Genomic DNA, 23,403 nt, shown 5'->3' with positions numbered 1-23,403 from the left:
TGTCCAGTTCAGACTTGGAAGCAGTGGACTGCTGTAAAATTCCCATCTTCCCACCCCTTGATTTAAGAATTTCCGTGTCAAAAGAAAATGGTCAGCTCAGCTAACAGACTGAACTATGCTGTAAAAGCCATGCCTTTTTAATTACAATAGCTGTGAAACACACAATGCACCTTTAAGATTTTACAGTGCTGGAAATATTAAAGAATCAAAATATTTGCCATTATGTTAGCAAAGTATCAGACCTGCAGCCTACAGGAACATTTTACAAATGGTAAACCAGAAAAACTTGGGTTTTTATTCTTGGGTCACATTCACAGCAATGCAACAGTAAAGAATAAGCCCCTCTCTCTTTCGAAGAACTGATTTGCTTCATTAAAAGCCAAGCCCTCTTTCTCTTGCCAGCTGAAATAGCTGCCTTTGTATCCTTAAGTGAAATCATTAAAAAATGTGTCAGACTGAGAAAGATGTGTTTTTTCCAGGTATTCTTGAAAGCCATTGAGTATTACAAGTCAGTGCTGCGAAATTACGCTGCACCACTCCAAGCATTTGTTTCTCTTCCCAAACAGTGCATCATTGTTCTTATTTAAAGAAATAATCCTCACAAAGCTGAAATAATTATTCAGCCCAAACAGCCCATAGCAAGTGAAACAGTCTTTAGACAGCTGTCATGGCTCAGTCTTCCGGAAGCTTTGATTTTAATGAAACTCATTAAGGAAAGAAATTAACAGAAATTAACAGGAAAATATCATAATTTGTCTTGTTTCAGAAGCCTGAATGGAGACAAAAGGCTCTTTAATGTGACACGCAATGTGACCAGTCAAAACTCCCTGTGTCGCTGAGTCTCGCACGCTAAGTCAGTCCTAAGTCACATATGTTGCAGCTCCACAGTTTGGTGCAGTGAAATTAAAACGTTAAATGAGAATACCCTGTCTTTGTGCCCTACGGAGCCTGTCTCTTAGAATCTGTACACTGCGTTCTCGTACACGCATGCGGGAATGTTCAAGGTAATGAATATGCTACCTGTAAATATCCTGGGGTAATGAAAGATGAACAGTAGTAAACTCTCTGGAAAAGTGAACCATCTTATAGATAGTTCATGACAACTGCTTCTTTCTGCAACACTCTTCAACAGAGGGGAAAAAAGCTCCCACTTATCTTTTCAGATACATATTAGGTATCAGGTTATCTCTGATTTCCCGTTCAGAAGCACAAAAAGGAACATTTCACTGTGGTTTTTAATCTGAGTAGAAGCGACAGAGGAGCATGCAGCGCTGTAAGCAGCTCAGAAAGGCAAAGATGAGATGATAACATTGATATATATTGGTTTAGCATCCCTCAGCCTCTCCTCTGGCACTCACTGGCAGCTCTCCTTTGTCCCAGCAGAGAGCCACGCACACCCACCTGCAATGCAGGGCATCTGCTCAGTGAGAGTATTTGGGCTAAAATCTTGCCCCTGCTGAAGCCGATTGAGTTTTACCTTTGATTTTCAAAGTGGCCAGGATTTAGACCCCAGAGAGCTGTGAAAACGAACTGTACATGTGCTTAGAGGGAAGCAGAGGGGACAGCTGGAGAGCAAAAGGGGCATGGAAATCCACAGAGGACATCTATAAACAAAAATTTCCCCCAGAGTCACTCTCTGCTCCTCATGGAGACCAGTTTTTGCTGCAGAAGTGTCGGTGAAAACTACGAAGAATCTATTGAACGCACGTAAATAAAAGCATTACCTATATGTCATTTGCCCCGTGCCACCTATAGTGGCTGTCAGCTCCCAAGGCAGAGCCATGTTATTTTGCCATTGTATTACGAATCTACTGACTATGGCAGAGGAATAACAGGGACACGGTTACTATTGCTTCCTAGCACAAGGAATATATATAAACGTATGTTAAAAGACAACATAGTGCTTCTGAGGGAAAAAAAAAAAGTCTTCGTTATATGGAATTTAGAAACAGTTTTCTCTGATTTCTTGTGGAGACCACAGTAAGTGACAGTGGTGTATAGAAGTGCCAGGATCCATGAGGGCAGAAACAGAGAGCAGGTACAACAGATGAGAAACGTCGAAGGAGCAAGCAGAAGCTGGTGCAAGCAGGGAGAGAAGGACAGGCAAAGGGGATCAAGACTAATGGAAAATGCTGCTGAGAAAATTAAAAAGTGTTGAGCTTTCAGACAAAGGAATTTTGGAGAAACGGGCAAAAGCAAAATGACTCCCATCCAGTTTACGTAAAGCCTGAATGATAACACAAGCCATACAGGATATGGCTTTGGAAACTGGGTCCGATCCAAATGGCCTCAGAACAAGCTGTATCTGTCTAAACTGGAATCACCTGGATCTTCCTTTATCCCAGCTGGCTAGAAAACAAGTTCCCCCCTACTTTGAGTTAGATAATTCTCACCTGACATTTATCCAAAACTGTACACTGTTTCTAATCAAGAATACCAGCAACATCCTTCATACTAACAGGTCCGTGCCTAAAGCAATGGCCCACTTGTGAATACAGCTGTTCCAAAATAATTAGTTAATCTATTAAAATCACTCGAGACAAACTGAGAATGACCAGAATTCAACCCCACAGCCTACACAGTTAATATTATACACAAGCTGGGAAAGATAGTTATGAACTTTTACTTATTCTGTTCAACTTTCTGGACATCAAAGAGTGGAAGAAAGCTATTGAAACACATCAAAACACAGAGAACCTCCTTACAGTCTCTCAGACTATTTATTATGTGCTTTTGGCTAGTAATGTCATGAGGATAGAGTACGATTAAACTCAACAAAACCTCCTGCAATGTAGAGAAATGCCTGGAAGGCCTCCAGGAGGTTATTTCTGCCCTAACCAATTCTAAGTCAGAGCCATTTTAGGATACAAATGACTGGCGAGATTAGGGATGGATGAATCCTGTATATTGGACTGCTGTAGGTTCAGCAGCTCTTTCTGAACTAGTGACAATGACTTGCAAAAAGGAAGCCCGCAAAATTATCCTCCTCTCACCTATATTCCCTTCTCCCTCACTAAGAGGGCACTGCATCTCTTCCACCGGCACTCCTTCTCATGTGATTCATCAGACTATTTAGGCCTGAAGACAATCTTACATGTCCTCTAATCACACACACAAAAAAATCATACATAAATGATGTAGAAGTACATGTTTTATCCATTCCTCCTGTTTAAAATCACGTAAGCCAAATGCTAATCACTTTACTCCTACTCAATTCAGGCTTCCTACTGATTTCAGCCAAAGAGGGCCTGACTTTCCCAGACATGGATGTCTTGCTGTAATTGCTATCACAGTTCCTGAGAGACAAGGTATTCACAACACCTAGAAAAATAAAATCATTACGATATGGCTCTTTAATCTTTGCTTTGGCTATTGTGACGAGCAGAAAATATTCCACAAAAATGCTTTTGCTATCTTGATTTGCTTTCATTTATTCTGGCATGTAATAGACTATGCTTTTATGACATTCATTTACAATAGTTATTTCAAAATTGCTTGCACTTCATCAAGTTTCTTTTCATATCCTCCTTTTTTCTTATTCCAAGGAGAGCAAATATAATTTATTCACCTTTGTACAAAGGAAGCCTGGAATCCCGCTGAAGTCCTTTGCAAAGCTCCCACTGCCCGAGACCTCCACAACTGAAACATTATGTTCTTTACTCCCCAGTACTTCTCTGTTTCTGTAATCCCTACCTCTAATCAGTGTGCTCCTGGAGTGACCGGCCCAGCAGGAGCTCAGTGACTGTACTTCAGAAGTGCCCCTACGAGCCCCAAAAACTACCTGGCGAGGACAACAGTGCTCACAGGACTGCTCTGTCTCCTGCTTCGGAAGAGGTCCCACATCTCTCTGAAATGTGGATATGGCAGAGGTCTGTACTGACCCACTTCAGTCCATGCTCTCTCATTTATGAATCCCACTCCAAGGACAGCTAGGAGAGGGACCCATATTTCCATCACCATTCACTCCACCGTAACACTCGGCTGAGGAGGGCTGGCTGTTCCCTGGGAAAAGCCAGAAACTCATACCAAGAAACTTATATCAAGAACATAGAGCCCCCAAACATCAAAGGAAAAACTCTTCCCTTCCTGTTTACACTGGAAACTACAAAACAGACACCTCAGTTTTTGCCGTCACTTCAGCTGTTACGGAAGAGTCTGTCCTTTGCCTTCAGACACGTTTATTTTACACAGCATGACAAGAAACCACAGTCAAAACTTTTCATTGCTCTAGTCTGAAAAAATATGCTTTTTTCTCCTGTGTTACAAAGGGAGAAAAGCTTTGAGATCTTATTAGGCAGGTTATTGATGAAGTACTTTAAATATGAAACAGAACGCATCCTTCTCCTTTTCATGAGTATATTTATGAGACATTTCTTAATTCTGGAAACAACAGCATGTGGCCGCTAGGTATACAATCTTCAGATCAGATTTTCCGCTAGTTTACTTCAGTTTTATAGAAACATAATTCAACCAATTTCTATGGGACTACTACACTGTAAACCCGGTGATTCCACAGGGAATTTCTTTTCCAGTGTTCTCATTGTCACTTATTGCAAAAACAGCAAGATCAAACGTTACACGAGAGGCAATTTTTCAGTGGGTATTACACACACTGCAGCAGGCCATGACAATTTACAAGCAAAACACGAGTAAAATGGAAACGCTCAGAGCACTGGTTTCATTTATGCCTGGTAATTTATGTGTGTTTGTGTGTGTGTCCTGGATGCAGGTGATGTTGGTCAGTTGGGGATAATTTCTATGAAATCACAGACTGGCATCATACTTGGCACAAGGCTTGCTTCACCTCGAGAAACGTACTGGGACTTAGTGGAGGCTCACTTTTGTCACTGGCGTTACTCTGGTGGACAGAGAGCTCATTTCATGACTAGACCTTATCTCATATTGGAGCATCTGTGCCTCAGCACTGCCAAACATGTACATCCTTCCTGACAGGCCAGTCAGAGCCAGTTAAGCCTCGCAAATGTGTTTGTGCATGGCGCTTAAGCAATACAGCACGCACAAAACCTGCTAGCTTTCTTCCATAATATTTGCAAATTCCGTAACAGTTGATTATTTATACATTAACCCACAGACTTCACTTCTTCCATCTTACACCCATCCATTGTGGATGTAGTGTTGTTGCCACTTGCTCTGTTAGGCACAAATTAATGCATCAGAGCCGTGTAATTTATGCATGCTATTTTGTCAAGTCTGTTTGTATGGAATCTGCTTTGGAGAGGCAAGCTGCTCTGCACTCTGGGGCTAGAAATAGTATTAATTTTTTTATTATTATTTTCCTTTGGTGCCATGGATCAAGGTAACTTCAGAGCAATCACCAGCAAACCTTTGATGAGATGGAAATTGCAATGTTCCATGTTTTATGCCATTTCAGGTAGAGATGATTTGTGTGCATGCAGAAGTATGACACTGATATAATAGAAGAAAACCCTAGCTGACATGGATATTCAGGGGATGCCGTTATCAGGGCAGCCAAAGGACCAAGGACAAAGGACTGATTTACTAAGATAGAATATGACTGTGCATTTCTAGGTTTTAAAAATGAGAACAAACTGAACTGCCTGCCTTCCTAGGAATCAGTCTTACTAGGCAGACAGCTTGTTCCACTTAAATGCACCCCACCGCAATAACAGTATTACTTGGGAAATGAAGACACAACATACAGTCTTTTCTTAGCGCTTTACAATTCTCAGGTCAAGTGCTAATACATATTACAGAGCTCTCTCTGGCAAGTATTGTTAGAGCTGTCATTAAAGACCTCCAAAAGTCTTAGCTGTGCAATTGAAAATGTTTCCAAATCCTCTTATCCCAAACATAACAAATCTCACTGTTGTTAAATCTGATGTTTTGTAAATTTGATACTACTTGGCTTATTGAGGGGGCTGGAGAATGGGTTTTGTGCAATAACACAGATCTCCAGAAAAGGAATAATGCATCTCCGCGGCAAGGGAATAACACGGATCTCTGGGAAGGGATTTACACAGACCAGTGGAAAAGGAAAAATCAAAGACCACCTCCAGTACAGTATGAAGATGATTCTAGGATTAAAAGGCATAATAATGCTACCCAATTACAGCTCCGCCTGAGTCATGCGCTATGCGTAGCAGAAAGAAGCAAGATGGCAGATACCCTGGGTTATTTTAATTAATTTAATCATGTGACTAATTGGTCTCTGCTGGGTTTCTGTGGTAACTGCTTCCTAAGTGCTGATGGGCAATTGTGTTAAATGTAGCTTGGAAACTGCACGTAGGGTGCAGTGCCTTCTAGAGAGCAAAGGGAATTGTACAGCTGTGCGGGGAAGGTGCTCCTGCTGGGGCACTGATTATCTCGGAGCCGAATGTTTACAGCTGCGCTGTCCTCTTTGCTCCTCTGCAAGCACGCTTCCCAGAGGAATATGCTTATTTGCAGAAAACGTGCTGCTAGACTTTCTTCCTCTTGGGCATGAAAGTAGATTTCCTGTAGGAATATGTGAAGGCACATGGACGCAGCAGAGCAGGCGCTATTTGGAAACAAAGGGAGAGCAGCGACAGAGCCGGGTGTGCAAAACCAAAATGAGTCCTGCATGCATAGTGTGAGGCCCTGGAAACCAGAATGTCTTCTTAGCAGTGGCTGCGTTCGAGCCCTGACACAAACAACGTGCGAAACTGTTGTGTTTTTTTTTTTCCAACTGCTCCTGCATCTCTTGTATTATTCATGAAATCCCTGAATCCACACGGGTCACAATTAGCATGGAGTACTGCAAAATGGCACAGAGCCGCCTTCAAAATTGGCAAACAGGAAAATGACTTGTAAAAGTCATTCTTTGCTTCACGGGTTCAATTTTGGATCACCGCGAATAAGAAGTTGTCATCCTGCTGGATCCAAACGTACACCCGCGTCTCCTCACATGATGAATGTAACAGTACGAATGGGAAGATGATTAATAATAGCAACCTATATTCCAGTAATTACAATTGCACAGAAGAAATGACTGTTTAATGGGGTGATACGTTAAACCCCGTTAAGGGCATAGAGAAAAAACAACTCGAATCTCTTCGGTACCTTTCACTAGAAAAAAACAACCTAAAAAAACATCCATAAGACAACACAAGACATGCTGCAAATACAGAACACAACATGGAACAGTAAATGCCATACCTTACCCTAACCTCATCAGTGAAAGTGCAGAAACAGATTAGGAAATGTAGGAGGACATAGCCAGAGAGAGGTTAAAAGTTTGGTAGCTGTATTTCAAAGGCTAGAAAGGTTCCACTTAATAAAGCAAGGGAAAGGATAAGGCAGAATGGTGAAGGAGGAAGAATGTGCATTGTCTCCCTACCATGAGCTACTGGAGAATAAAGAGCTGCCCAGACTAAGTGTAGCAGACCTGGGCTTTATTATATTTAATATAAATTAGGTTAAATTTAAAATACCTTATACAGCTTTATCAGCAAAAAGTGCTAATTGTAGACCATGAAGTACACAGACAAATATCTAACTCCTCATTTTTTCCTGCTGAAATGCCACCATCGGCTTGTAGCTTGGGATTCAGTTCTCATCCTACTGATATCAGTGGAAGTGTCGTCCCTAATATCTGCAGAACCAAAATACTTCCTTTGATTTGAAACTAGTGGTCAGCACCTTATTCCGTATTCTGTTCTGCAATTTATATTGAGTTGTTCAAACCTAAATTCAAGGGTGAAGAAACAAAGAGCTCAAAATAACCACATTTGCAATTAGCTGTCTTTAGGAAACCCATTTTAGGAAACATCTTACAAACAATGCAACATGCATATCTCTGTTTTTGTTCTTTGGAAAAGTTAGGCATAGCGAAGGTGCTACACCTTACATTTTATACTGAAATGTCCAGATATAATGTATTAGAGTTCTACATGACACTTCTTTAAAAATAGCCCTTACTATGTGAGATTGAACACAACCTCACATATTGCTTTAATGTTTTTATTAGAAGTTTTCGACACTTTCCATATTTGCATCTACAGTAAATACTGGAAAATAATGACATTTTCAAAATACTTCAAAAGAGCAGTGTGGTGACACTGACAACTGCATTATGAATGCTGAAAATTTTTATGAAGGATTTGAGATGATTGCAAGGGAGACAAAACATTTTAATTTTAATGATAATAACAAAAAACTTTCCAGTGACACTATAGTAAACCTAGTGCTTCTCCAGACTCAGTAAGAACAAAATTGAGTTATTACAGTTCCTACACTGGGCCAAAATCACAGATGATGTAAGTAGACCCATTGATTTTAATAAAGATATGCCTGCTTACACCAGTTACATATTTGGCCAACCAAATGGGACACGTCAATTTAGATTTGGATTATGTCACATGCTTGCCATGCCATCAGTGCAACCGCTCTGATTAGGAAGATGGGTCTCGCCATAGTGATCAGCCCATTTGTTCATCTCATCTGGCAAATTGCAGCTGACAATAGCCAATACCTGAAGGAAGGAGTGAAAAATATCCCATAATCTACGCAGTTATGTGATGTGTCTGGGGCTTACACTGGCAGGCAATATCTCTGATGAATGAGGTTTGGTTTCCCCTGCTCTTTTATTTGGCTTAGCTATACATTTTGCTAATAATCATAAGTTTTATTGAACCTTTGCAACTACGCTATTTAATTTAAGGTCCAGTCCAACTGCTACTCCAGACAGAGCACTCCTGTTTATTTCAGTGGCTTGTGGCTCGGGCCTTTAACTACTATTTGTGATAGTTCAGTCTAAAAATGGGCAGTGTAATTCTGGGAAGTAACACTGCTTGTGGAATCCGAGTATGCTATCCTTTCATTTCTGCAGACATTGGTGATGGAAAATACACAGAAGACGGTGTATGCATTCCCCTTGTCAGTGCCAGCTTCTGTATTTACTAGCGTTTACTTGCCCCAGTTTGGTCCATCCCAAGCAAAGCAGCTCATTTCAGGCCACAGTTCCAAGTACTAACACATCAAAGTACCATACATCGAAATTTCAAAAGATGAACTGTCCAGCCTTCTCCTCCTTCTCCACAGGCTTAACATCTTCGTATTCCCTAAATCATCTTTGACTCTGCTCATCCCTTAACCCTGCCCATCCACACTCCCTCCAAATCTTGCTGCTCCTTGCTCCACCCATGTTTCAGTAACCACCCAACCATCCTCCTCAACATCCCCATACTCCAGATCTCTGTGGCCCTTTAAATACCATTTACCTCTGCACAGTTCAACTTATGGCCCTTTCCTGTCCTCACCTTCAGACTCTTGCCCAGCTTCACTCATTCCACTACAATTGTTTTTTTCAGGTTGGGTTTCCCCACACACACTTTTTTCTTTCCCCTTGACATATTAACTCGCTTTTGTCAAAGTACAAGTAAATCAGTTGGGTTTTTTTCATTATTTCTGATTCCTCCAGATAATTATTTTTTGTCCTATCTGGTATCTGCAACTCCTCCCAGTTTAGTATCATCTGCAGAGCTTGTGAACTGACTCCCTCTTCTCTCCTGGAGAACATTAATGAAACATGAAACAAGACCAACCTCACGCAAGTCCCTCTGGCACTGCTCTGCACACAACCTGATATGCTGCTCTTTATCATCACCCTTTGCTTTATTCCTTGAGCCCGTTTTCAGGCCACTTGACAGCGTTCATATTCAAAGTAATTTGAATTAATCTGAGGGTAAGATTTCATGAGATGCTATTTCAAGTGCTTTACTAAATTCTAAATCCATTAGAACTTCTAATTTCCCTCCCTCGGCTGTTTTCCATGCATGTGTGTACATACTAGCTGTGTTTGCTTGGCAAAACCTCTGTACTCCTCTGTTACTCCTTGTCCATATGGTATAACTGGAGAAAATGGGGATTTAGTTGACTGGGTTTGCACTTCGTTGTATCTGGTTTTTGTTGAAAAATGCAACTTTTTTCTAAAAACAATTATTTTTTTCTGTGGCAAATTGAAGTAAAAACTTTTTAAGCACATATAAAAACATTCCTCAGCAGTATGAAGTAATTTTTGCATTGGCACTGAAGTCAGGTCCTTTGGAATGCAATCAGCTTCTTATTTAAATGTCTAACTTCATACAAAAACGTGGGCCGAGGCATGCCACTGTGCCAAAATGTGTTCATTGTTTCCATGGAGGGCATCAAAATACCCACAGACATCAAATAACACATAAAAAAAAAAAAACAAACAACCTTTTTCCAGCAAAAGTGATCCTGAGTCCAGATAAACTATGTGCACCTAAATATCTTTCTCTAAAAGCTGTTACATATTAAAATTATATCCTAGCTGTTCTTTTCAATGTTACAACCTGCCAGGTCAGGCCTGCTTGAAAGTTACTTTATTCTGCCATTAAGCAAATTAAACAAAAATTGCTTAAGAACTCTCAGCTTCATTTCCCATGCTCATGAAGAAAAAAACACCTTCTTATCTCTTTTTTTTTGGCTGTTGTTTTGTTTTATTTTTTTTTTAAACACCACACAAATGACTTCCAAATTTTCAGGAACAGTTGCTGGTTTTAATGATATATTGCAGATCCTTGTCAATATCTCTGCTGCTTCACACTTTCATTTCCTTAGGAACACTCGGCTGAGCACCATCTGCTCCTGGTGATTTACTGCTCTTGAGTTGCTGAAGTTGTTCCACAACTTCCTCCTAAGAGACTTCAATTTCTGCTATAAGGCCACACTGATCTCCTATGAAAAGTGTCCTTGGAAAAGGAATTTCCTCATCATCCTCTGTGATGAAGATGGACACAGAAAATTTAATTTAATTTTTCTGCTCTTCTGTTTTTTCAGAAGGGGCTGGAGTCACGGTTGGGTGGCCTGTGGGAGCAGGGGACTTACAGGTGGCTTTTGTTTCCTACAGGGACACTTTTTGTATACCTTCTACAGTGCCTTGTATATATGCCTTTCAGATTAATTTCCTTGTCCTTTTATTCCTGCACTTTATCTCTGAGACCTTTGGTTATACCTGGCTTGACTGCTTTCTCAAATTTTTTGAGGGATGCGTTTTGTCTTTAAAAAGTGAAACATTTGGTACAAGTGTGCCTGGGACCCCGCTGGCATTTCCATAGTTTAACAACCACACTTCCAATTTGATTTAAAAAAATGTTTTTTCTCTCTTGTGTGTGAAAAAAACACAGAAACAATAAGAAAACAGACAGCATGCAAAATAATGAAACTGCCCACATACAATGTACACAAGGCCTGATCCAGGGTTTATTACAAGCAATAGGATGTCACCCACTGATGCCAATGGAATCCAGATCAGGCTCAAAGGAAGAACACAACAAATCAGAGGGACTTGTTTGTCTCATTTTTCAGTTACAGTAATCATAGGTGTTGTTTGTAACAGCAGCAGGTAACAAATTTTCCAATAAAAGTGTGATTTTTAAGTTGACAGTGTCCCTTTAAGCTTATGCACTTCTTCACTTAACTATGCCAGATTTACTCTCCCCTTTCTACTTTTTCCTTGCTCAGAGGTATACATACCATCTGTGCATCTAATATGGTGTTCTTAAATAGCCTCCAGAGTGATTCAATGCTTCTTTTTTCCCCCTTTTTTTAAAAACTTTCTCTTGGTTAACCCTTTTCCTTGGTATTTCAGAACCTTCTCTGTCAGAGTTCCTGGTCCTTCGTTTCTTTAGGATAAAGTTACTTACCTTCCACCACGGAGATTAAGAGTACAGCCACCAATTATTTTAATGTCCATGCATTAGACAAAGTTCAGTCAGGAGCTGCCTTATCAGGGCACTGATATTGATAAATTGCTCCTGAAACGGGGGCATGCGACTGCACCATTTGACAATGGCCAAAGTTGACTATTATTTCTTCTATACCATGAAACTATTCAAACGTACCTCCTCACAAATATCTAAATGTCAGTGTTCTGTCTAAATCTCTACATTAAGCTTTTAAAACTTAGATTTAGTTCTAGGAGCTCTCTTCCATCTGATTTAGTAGCGCTGTGCACCACAACTGTGAAAGCCTGGGGGTTAAATTAAAAATAATAAGGCTACCTGAGACTGGGTGGTGGTTTGATTTCTAACTTTTGACATGACGGTCCAAATTTCAGGGGAGGGAAGGGACACAGATGTATGAGACAGGGCACCACTCTATCCAACTACACAATACTGGGAAAATTAGTGGGTTTAGTCAGTGCTAATGCAGAAGCTGAGTCTGTGATGCTCTCACACACCACTTGGTGAAGCTGTGTTGGGCTGCCAGACCCCACTGAAGGTCCTTCCCCTCACAAAGCCCAGGTAAGAGACAGGGAGATGCTATGCTCTGCTTTTAACATAAATGGACAGCGACGGAGCCACGTCTCCACCCTGAGCATCTCTGCCAGCCCCTCTGTGCAACAGAGGCAGAGCCTAGCCTTCAGATCCTTAGGCAGGAGTTTAAATAAAACAAAACCATCTGAAGCCACACATACACACAAACACACACACAACCCTCTCACCCTCAAAACCATCAGATACTTGATGACTGTTTCTAAAACTTATTAAACAGATTAGTACATTTACTTTAGATACAAAACTGCATCCTGGCTGACAACTTGCAACTCATGTTTACTTTCAGCCCAATTTAAACTGAAATGGGTAAATGCTTGGGTTTTCGACAGAGCAGCCTATCACTGAACTCAGCTGGACAGCAAACTTTCGTTATTGCAGAAATTATTTTCTACAGGAAAGATATTTCACATTTTCAGACTTTTGCCCTATAAACCCCACATCATTCTTTCTGCAAGTTTAACATTTGTACATCAAGCACAGCTTGATATATAGCAAGAAGCTGACTTTAAGAATTCCCAGTAGTAGATTTTCCTGTTCATTTGGCAGCTTTTAAGTTATAACCATTTGGCCTCACGAAGCCTCATCTAGACTCATGAGGCCAGATTCAAGGTTAATGTGTGTAAGGCTTTCTTCGGTCTTCCCAGAAACCAGCAAATGTTCGCAAACAAACCTAAAAGGGATGAAAAACTCCTACCTAAAGGGGACAAGAGATGTACGATGTGATTTCACTTTTTTGTCGGTGACATGGACTGCGGGACTGAGTGCTCCCTCAGCAAGTTTGGCAATGAGACCAAGTTGTGTAGCGTGGTCGACACACTGGAGGGAAGGGATGCCATCCAGAGGGACTGTGACAGGCTCCAGAGGTGGGCTTGTGCGAACCTCATGAAGTTCAACAAGGCCAAGTTCAAGCTCCTGCACATGGGTGGAGGCAATCCCAAGCACAAATACAGGCTGAGCAGAGAAATGATTGAGAGCAGCCCTGAGAAGAAATCCCTGGGGGTGTTGGTTGATGAGAAGCTCAACATGAGCTGGCAATATGTGGTCACAGCCAAGAGAGCCAAACGTATCCTGGGCTCCATCAAAAGAAGTGTGACCAGCAGGTCAAAGGAGTTGATTCTGCCCCTCTGCTCTCATGAGACCCCACCTGGAGTCCTGTGTCCAGCTCTGGAGCCCCCAACATCAGAGGGACTGTTGGGGCGAGCCCAGAGGAGAGCCACCAAGATGCTAAGAGTGTTGGAGTACCTCTTCTACGAAAAAATGCTGGGACAGTTGGGGTTGTTCAGCCTGGAGAAGAAAAGGATATGGGGAGACCTTACAGCAGCCTTCCAGTACCTAAAGGAGATCTACAAGAAAGCTGGAGAGGGACTTTTTACAAAGCCATGTAGTGACAGAAAAAATGGTAATAGCTTTAAATTGAAGGAGGGTAGATTTAGATTAAATATAAGGAACAAATTCTTCACTGGAAAAGGCTGGCTGAATAAGTTGTGGGTGCCCCATCCCTGCAGGTGTTCAAGGCCAGGTTGGATGGGGCTTTGAGCAACTGGGTCAAGTGGAAGGTGTCCCTGCCCATGGCAGGTGGTTGGAACTAGATGATCTTTAAGGTCTCTTCCAACCCTAACCATTCTGCGATTCTATGAACATCTTTGGTCTGACTCAGTTTCATCCTTGAATTTTTCCCAACATTTCTATGCATGATGGATAGCGAAGTCACCACTTTGGAAGGGTAAAAGAATAATTAAATACAAACCATCACCTGACAAGAAATGCCACAACTCCACTGGACGGTGACGCATAACAGCAACACGTGCTCCTGAGAAATTTTAGGATTAGAAATGACCTGGGGAGAATTTCAAACCATTAAACTAATTGGTTAATTGTAATATTCCATAAGTCCTTTCAGGAGTGTGTATGAAGGGTGTAATTCATAACATTGTTCCTAATCCAAACATATTTTTGAAAAACATATTTGCTTAATTTTGCTTTTTAAATAAAAATATATAGAGTGAAAAAAATAGTCAAGCTCCTTTTTCAATATTTCCCTAAGTTAATGAGCTGACTGATAAGTGAACAGATGCATTAAGGCAATAATGTATTCAAATGTCATGATATTTTTGAACAAACATATTATTTAATATGCATTTCATTATTTGCCTAGCTCATATTAGTACTAATGATTGATGTGTTCATCAGGAAAGGGAAAAGTGGCACCAAATATAATCTGTGCAAATCACATTCACTTTGGAGATCTATCCTAAGTTTTCATCAGAATAAAGATGCTCATTCTGTGTTGATCACATGGAAACAAAGCTGAAAGGTGCCTAATTTCATATGAGACCAAGGCAATATGGGCTAAGCTGATGTAACCTAATCTAAGACACTCCAATGTCGGGAAGAGCAAGATTTTTCTGAGCGATTGCTGAGCTCACATAGGTTGGAGCCAAAGCGGTTCAGAGGTAAAGTAAGCACTCCTGTGTATTAGATCTGCTCATTTTCTGAATGCATCATTACTATGCATCTAAACTCCTTAATCAAAAATCCCTTGGTGATATAAAAAAGTCCTGGACACAGATCATGAAGTCTATCTTGCCAAACCCTTTAACATAGCAAAATGTCTGATTTTCCCCTAGTGTCTCCTTCTCCCCTCCCAAAGTTCATCTAAGTGAAGACTTCAGTAAAGCACGTTAGTAACCTCCAGGAAAATAGCTACTGGCCACATTTCTTCCTCAGTCACTCTGTCAGGCAGCAACTTCTTTCACATCTCCAAAATCAAGGTGTCATAACACCTATTTAAATCCAAATCATTGCTCTAAACTGCACATACCAAGTGCACAAAAACCTTGAGAGCATTTCTAGTCAGGTCCTAATGCAATTAGTGGTGTTTTGTTGTAACATCTGTAGGTAAACAAAACCTACTTCTGGCAAGAAGGAGAGATGCAATCGCTGAAGCTGTCCAGAAGTGATATGAGGACACCTCGCATGAACTGGTCGCTTCATTTGAATTAAACGCCGGCTGTCCAAGAGGTAGCAGATTCTCAAACTGTAATTAGCATATTCATCTTGATATAACCAAAGTAGCCAGAATGCAACATGACTGATGTAATGTGACATGGTGGTTAAAATTAAAAGTGAACACGCCTTTTAATTGGATTGGATACCTGCTAGTAATTCAGACAATGGGAATTTGATTCAAATTTATAGTATTAAATGGCAGCAGATGGACAGTAAAATGTCCATTGAGTTTGCAAACTGACAAGCACACTGGGTTTGCCAGATCCCTTCATTAAGTCATCGGTGGCATCAGTCAGGTGCTGATGCATTTAATCGTTAGCAATGTTAATATGTTTTGCTTTGCTGTGTGTGAGCAGTGAGATATTCTGACTGATGGTCTCAGTAGGTTAATTTGGAATTTCATATGCCTCTTCCAGTAATGAAAAATCCTAGCTCTGGTTTAGAAGAGGAGTTTTATGAGATTTCTGGGTTTAGTATCCAGTAAGTAAAAAAGCCAGCTGATGACAGCTAGACAATGATGCCAACTCTTCTCCTTTCCAACTGATGCCACCCATCTCTTTCCAGCTCAAGATTTGCTTGATATTTCAGTGTCTGTTCCAGGTTCTTGGTAAGTGTCTGCGACCTTCTACGCTCCACAAACCTTAAAAACATCCTCTGAGGGATGATATTTTCCTTTCTCCTCCTTCTCCAGACAGTTCCCCAAGGAAATTTGCAGTTGTGCCCCACACTTGAACTACTTCCACTGCAGACCCAGCATCTCATCTTCACTCATCAGCACTCATTTATACCTGAATATAGCAATCATAGCTATGGAGATGTTCACCATTTTTTCCCCTTCTACCTTTGAAGCATTTGCAAGGAACCTTATTAATTGGCTCCTGTGGCAAGGAGGTGTCCACACACCTGCAGATGTGCACACACAGAGACACACACGCACATAAATACGTATTCTACACAATATGCAAAATATAATACGTGAATATACATTCTACACAAACCCACAGCAGGAGAAGCAACTTTGTGAAACGTTTATTAAATCCCACTTCCCTACAGCTCCACAGAACGAAATATGGATGATTTCATGCAAATCAGGTAGGACACCTGCTCTACAATGACCTTTCTGAACACCTAATTAATGCAAGTTAATCTCTAGGAGCAATAGGGTTCCTATTCAGAGCCTCACATGTTCCAAAACTTATTATGGAAAGGGATTCTAAAGGAAGATGTAAAAACTAAGTTATTTCAGGGGCATTATTTGCATCAAGTTGCTTTAAGCAAATTTCCATGAATGATGATCATTTTACAAATTAAATTTTGCAGGTGCATAAGAAAGAGTAGAAAGTAACATTTTTTTTGGCCGTTACTTATTGACTTAACAAGGAGGTTGTTAAATGTTTCTTATGCGCTGTTAGGCTGCACAATAAAGCTTGAAATCAAGAGAACTTTCTCTGACAACCCTTGGGAATAACTTGGGAGAATGATGATAGCTTCTGTTTACTCCCAGTTTTTAGTATGTGTTTGCATGTACATGTCCGTATTAATCACATAGTGATATATATTAATTAACAAAAAACCCACTCAGGCAGGAGTACTAAAGCTTTATGATGTTGTGTGCACTTCATTGTCTTTAAATACAACTTGAAAATGTAAGTAACTCTCTAATGCAACGGAACTGAGGACTAAATAAATGCATACGACTTCTTACAGTCCCACTTGATCGTTCAAATTCATTCTTGCCACACAAATGAGATAAAAGAACATAAAACACACTGCCTCTCTGTGCTACCAACTCACACATGGTGCTGCCCATCACCATCCCATATGGGGAGAAAAGAGCCATCATCATTTACATCTTCACGTTGCTAAACAGCACTTTACTCTTATTTTTTGATTTATGCCTTTTTGTTTATTAGTATAAATGAAATCTGACTGCAGGGTAAACAAAAATATCTATCATTTTTTTGTGACTGGGAGGCAGTGCAAAACAGGAACAACGTCAGTTATAAAATACCACCTGACAATCTTGCAGTCACTTCATCTCTGCTGTTTTAAGTCAAAACAAGTAAAATATCCTTTAATATATCTGTGAAGAGAGGCTATAACCTCTCCGAATCCAGTCTTCATTCTAGGTTTGGCTATTTGGTCATAATGAATTTGTTTTCTGACCCACCGAGTCAATAAACTTAATTTCAAAATTAATCTTTTCAGGTTTCAAATTCACTGCATCCAATTATGAATCCAGTCATTCCCTTGAAATTTAATTTTTTGAAACTTGGTGGTCTGGCGCTTTTTGCCCTTATGTGCCTCTTTGGTACTTAACTTATTAGTTGACCTAATAAAATCTCTAAGGAAGGGAGCATCAGAACAGCTTCAAATCCTAAAATCTTCAATGACAAACATTAGTACGAAATACTCCCTTTTCCTGCAACACTTAGTTTTAATTGGTATTATTATGCACAACAGGTAGACATTATACACTAGTTCATTATGTGTATTTGACTATGAATACTAGACTAAACAGGAGCAGGAATTCGGATTTGGGTTGTTTTTCTTTGGGGGTGATAATGGTACTGTTAGTTTTTTTCTAAATCGGATCTAGTATAAATACTTTGCTTTTTGCCTAACAGGGTAAAACCCATGATTTTTTTTTCATTTATTTCTAGTAATTTAGATAAAATTACACTCTGTGGGGAGACCCATTATAATTTCAAAATATTTATTTTTCTGTCCTTCCAAGGCATGGGGATACCTGCAGCAAAATCTGCATTCCTTATGAGAAGAGCAACTTAAAATCATGCGAGTCTTTTTCCTTACAAACTCTCATCCCAGCCATGAAGCCCCCGTGGCTACATACGGATGCACAGAGTTCAGGGGCAGAGCTTTTGGAGGACAAACGGACAGAAGACCCCTGGGAGAAAAGGTAGGAAGGACTGATGTGTACCTCTGACTAAACTGCTTGGGTTCAAACACTCCTGAGGCCAGCAAGGTACTGGCTCATTCCAGTGTGTTGGTATTCTTGCTAAACCCAGGACAGGAGAGGGCTGGGAAGGAGTTACAGGCTGGGAGCAGCCAGTGCCAACTTAGCCTGGGGCTTTTTGCAGCACTTCCCTCGGTGCTGGTTGACAGCCAGCTGAACATGAGCCAGCAGTGTGCTCAGGTGGCCAGAAGGGCCAACAGCATCCTGGCTTGTATCAGGAATAGTGTGGCCAGCAGGACGAGGGAAGTGATTGTCCTCTTGTATTCAGCACTGAAGACGACGCACCTCAAATCCTGTGTTCAGTTTTGGGCCTCTCACTATAAGAAAGAAATTGAGGTGCTGGAGATTGTTCAGAGAAGGGCAATGAAGCTGTTGAGGGGTCTGGAGCACAAGTCTGATGAGGAGCAGCTGAGGGAACTGGGGCTGTTTAGCCTGGAGAAAAGGAGGCTGAGGGGAGACCTTATCACTGTCTACAACTACCTGAAAGGAGGTTGTAGCATGGAGGGTGTTGGTCTCTTCTCCCAAGTAGCAAGTGACAGGACAAGTGGAAATAGCCTTAACTTGGGCCAGGGGAGGTTTAGGTTGGATATTAGGAAAAGTTTATTCAAGGAAAGGGTTGTTGGGCGTTGGAACAGGCTGCCTAGTGAAGTGGTGGAGCCACCATCCCTAGAGGTGTTTAAAAGATGTGTAGAAGAGGTTCGTAGGGGCATGGCTTAGTGCCAGTGTTAGGTTAACAGTTGGACTCGATGATCTTGAGGGTCTCTTCCAACTAAAATGATTCTATGATTCTCCTTCAAGGTGGCCTCATGCCAAGCCTTCTCCCAGCTGGGAATCTGTGGGCATGCATCGTCCAGTGTGCATTTGCCCTGTGTATGGGAGAGGAAAAAATCCTAATTCTGCACCCAGGAATCAGTATTTAGGGATGGATAATTTGCAGCATTACTTAGTGATGTTTTGAGACATTAGCAATGACTTATTCTTTACTGTTTAAACAGTCCTATCATTTTAAGCAAGTGCTTATTACAGCACTTCTTATCGAGGGGAGGGAGGGAAGACAGCTTAACACAATCCATTAGGAAATTCAAGCCTTAAATGAAGTGACCACAAAGTCCTGTCAGCTCCCACAAATGCAGCAGCTGTACATGTTTAACTTAATACAGCACTATATTGTTGCGGAGATCTGCTGTTTAAAACATACATAAGGCATGTGAAACGTGACTATTTTACTCCCCTGTTTGAAAAATGAGAAAGTGTAGAGTGGCATAGCTTCTTAAATACATAAATAAGCATTAGACTCATGGAGAAGACAGGTACGCTGTTGGACTAGTAATAACAGATTAAAGGCCAGCAGTTAAATCTGAAACTATTGCAGTCTTTTCCTTTGATCTTGTTCCTCAAGACTCCACTCTATTACTAACAGGTGAAGTGCAAAATAAGAAGCATGAAGGTCTGCTGAATTCTACTGTACTTGTCCTAATTTAATGGCAGCACTTCCTAAATATTCTGTCTCCTGATCATCTCATGCCATAAACACACACGCAAGGAGCAGCTCCAGTTTTCCCCTGCCAGGTCAGATCCTGTGCAATTCCAGATTCCACAGGTGCAAAGAGAAAGAAAATTAGACTCACTGGCTTAGCTCTGAAGTGGAGCCAATGTAGCAACCAACACATTATCAATTATATATTATGTCATCATGTTTTGCCAAGTCCTCCCATATGACGTTTTGTTAATTTGCAACCTCTTTAGTGAAGAATAGGGCATTTCACTGGGATATGATGGTATATGAAAATATTAGGAACACCTATTGTTATTTAGATATACATATATACAAAATTATTAATACAGAGAGCTTTCTGGATGGAAATATTCAGCACCTTTTAGCTTCCAGAAGAAGTTAACCATAGGAAAGGGAATCAGAAGGAATGAGATGCTCTAATTCATCCTTTCACATAATACAAGGACAGGGAGGCATCCAACAAAGCACATGAATAACAGATTGTAAGTCAGGTAAAAGGGAACTTCTGCATATATTGCCTGACTGATGGAATTCATGGTCATAAACTGTTACTGAATCCTACTACTGATGGTTTAGAAAGTGGTTGAAGTACACTTATGCATTATGTTAGCGTGTTTACTTTCATTTAGTAAGAGATCTAAGCGTCCTGTTTCAGGATCTAAGCTGTAGAGGAAAAAGAATCTACCATGAGCTGGTTGTTCTTTCATCTGCCTCTACACAGCTGGCCAAATTATCTGGTACTGATCACGGCTGGACACACAGGATCACCTAACTAGGATCACTGACAATGCCTCCATTACTGTGAACTGTCTTACCCATGTGCTTTTGTGACTGAAAGCCACGGGAGCATCAGCTGACGGTGACCTGGATCCTGTCACTACAGAGTGTCTTACACATTGTAAGGCACATTGAACCACCTGTGCATACATGTGCATGTGCGCACATTCACATACATCCCTGGGAGCTTATTTTCAAACAAGGAGCATCTAAGGAGCATGTACATCCCTCATTTACACTTCTCCTAGATAAAAAGGATATAAACACCACTACTTGCAGAAGACTCATGTGACTTTAACTTGCCTGTCTGCTCCAGTAGGCATTATGAGCTTGATTCTCCAAGACTGCCACTAAAATTCCACTCCACTGATTTTTGCAACCTAATTCTTCGGGCATTATTTTCCTTTTTTTTTTTTTTTTTGGCAGAATGATATGACCCAAATTTATAAAGGAGGGTAATTTGCTAATAACATTGCATCTTAAATCTAGGATCCATATGTACTTATTTGTTATTACCACAGATGTAAAAGACCAGATTTAGAGACCTGAATTCAATTTGAACCTGACAGGCTTGGAATGTTCTGTAGCATGAGGGAAAATGGCATCATTTAGAAAATAAAAATGTAAAGGGTTTTTTGAATAATAAATATTTCTAAGACAATTAAGGCTACCCAAAGACTCACAGTATTAAGTACCAAAAGGTCACAGCTACTTTTCAGCAAATAAAAATGCTGGAGCATTCTTTTGTTATTTTTCTGTAAATGACATATCACACATTCTGCTGCAGAAAAGCAGCTGCTGAAATAACCTAGAGGGCATTTTCAGGCACTGTACTTCAGCAATTACAGCAATTTTTGTAGACATTCAATATTAGGATTGCATTCTAATTTTAGACCAAGTTAAATTTAAATTGAGTGGGAGGGGTTTTCACGCTACTCTAGATGTTCTAACATTGCTTACCCCAACACAAAACTCGTATAGTGTCTGAATTTTGCAGCAATGATAATTTATTCGTTATGATACACTTTAAAATAATGAAACTACCACTCTTTAGCAGCAGTGGGAAGATGTCCACTACCATGATGGGACCCAGACTTAGGCCCCAAAGTATTTATCCACTGGCCATGATCCCAGTGTCATGGGACTTAGTGACGCTGTCATATACAACCCTCTTCTACTCTATTTCCATGATTTCTACTCTTGGTCACGTTTATGCAGCAAGTATCCTGAGGCTCTAAGGCCAAATTGGGACTCCTATGTTGCTGCTTATTAGAATTTAAGTTCCCTGACTCTCACAAAACCCAAGCATCAAGCTGAAGGAAACTGAAAGAAACAGGGTTAGTAAAGGGCTGACAGTTCAACAGACAATACAGATGGAAAGTGGAGGGACTAGGTGAGACAGAGAAAACAAAAGAAAAGAGTTTCTATTAGATGCTAAATGGGACCCAGGCTTGGCCTGATTAAAGTTATGTCTATGTAGGTTACATCTTTCCTTATTTCTCTTACCTTGTTTCTCTTGAAATATGCTCTTCGGCAAGCTGCAAAGCACTTCTCGCTGCAGAAGCATTTCACTTCACTTCCCATACTCAGGGAATAGCGCTTGATTCCAACTTTCTGGCACCAGGCACACATTATTTGTACATTTGACACATCATCTTCTACAACAAAAATATAAGAACAATGTTTACACAAGATGCAAACATCTTCCTCAGACATCTGCACACTTACTCTTAGATACAAGCAGCACCGGCTCATCTTATTTCTAAATCCTCCCTGAGAGCAGAACTGTGCATGTCTGTGATCACCAGCTTTGTCCTTGGGCAACCGCTGACCTGTGCCAGCCAGGCTCAGCAGACTGGCAGAGCATCCAAGATGGCTGGAAAAGATTATTAGCTTAAAAAATGGTGCATTGCTCAAAAGCTTGGGAAATCTCAAGAGCTTTTTAAGCATGTTTAAGAGTGCACGAGTCTTTATTAAACAAGTAACCAAGACTAGAGGCTTAATGAGTATTGCTGCTTTGTTCTTGTTACTTACAGTCTGTTGTAGTGAGCCCCTGAGAGGTGCTGCTCAGCAAGCTGGTGATAAAACACACCCTGAAGGTACTGCACCAACGTAGGTCTCTAACAAGAGCCCTCTTCTAAATAAGAGGAACATTAAAGACCCCTTTTCAGCGTTGTTTCGAAATAATGGCTGAGAAGTTTCCACATGAATACAGCAGTCACAGGAACACAGACTTGAGCAAGAAGGAAGATGCAGCACTATGGTAAAGTCTGCCAGGTTACTGTACAGTCTTTATGTTCATCAGTCAAATGTTAATTCAGGCAGTGTTTCCAAGTGTCTTTCGATTTCTAAAGTGTGTTATGAATGTTGTAGCCTCCTGCTATATCAAAAAAAAAAACAACAGGGCTTATTATTAAAGTGCTACCAATATCCTTACGTGGTCACCATTCACACCCCAGCCTCACAAATGGGGGCAATGAATAGTTAAGCCTCCTAAACAGATCAAGACATAAGTTAGTGTGAATATTTTTAACTTAAAACTGGGAATTCTTCAGTTTCTTAGGTCCAGTCTATGATACAGCGTGACCTTTCAGCTACAGACAGCAGCCATTGTTTAACTTCTCGAAAAAGAAAAATCCCTGAAGACTAATTGTTAAAGCAGTTCCTGGTCCATGCACTGTGGAGAATTCATAGCTCAGAGAGTTCCCTATAAAGGATTTGTTTTTGAAGCTATGCTGTCATCATTCTGTAAAATTATTGGCAAACTAATTTTTAGCAGAGTGATTTGGCTCCTTTCCCTGGCTATCATAATTCAATACTACGTG

The 23,403-nt window shown here is 40.6% G+C and overlaps 1 protein-coding gene across 2 annotated transcripts in view; it reads right to left on the bottom strand.

Annotated features, from left to right (window-relative positions):
* The window catches only part of SOBP (sine oculis binding protein homolog), a 117,219-nt gene that overhangs the window by 71,969 nt on the left and 21,847 nt on the right, over window positions 1-23,403 (bottom strand). For both annotated transcript variants that reach the window (XM_065056630.1, XM_065056629.1), the window contains exon 4: window positions 22,085-22,236. In XM_065056630.1, coding sequence (XP_064912702.1) covers window positions 22,085-22,236 — 152 coding nt within the window. The remainder of the gene's footprint in view (window positions 1-22,084; window positions 22,237-23,403) is intronic.

This window comes from Columba livia, chromosome 3, assembly GCF_036013475.1.
Source record: "Columba livia isolate bColLiv1 breed racing homer chromosome 3, bColLiv1.pat.W.v2, whole genome shotgun sequence".
NCBI lineage: Eukaryota > Metazoa > Chordata > Aves > Columbiformes > Columbidae > Columba > Columba livia.
This window is presented reverse-complemented; position numbering and strand designations above follow the sequence as displayed.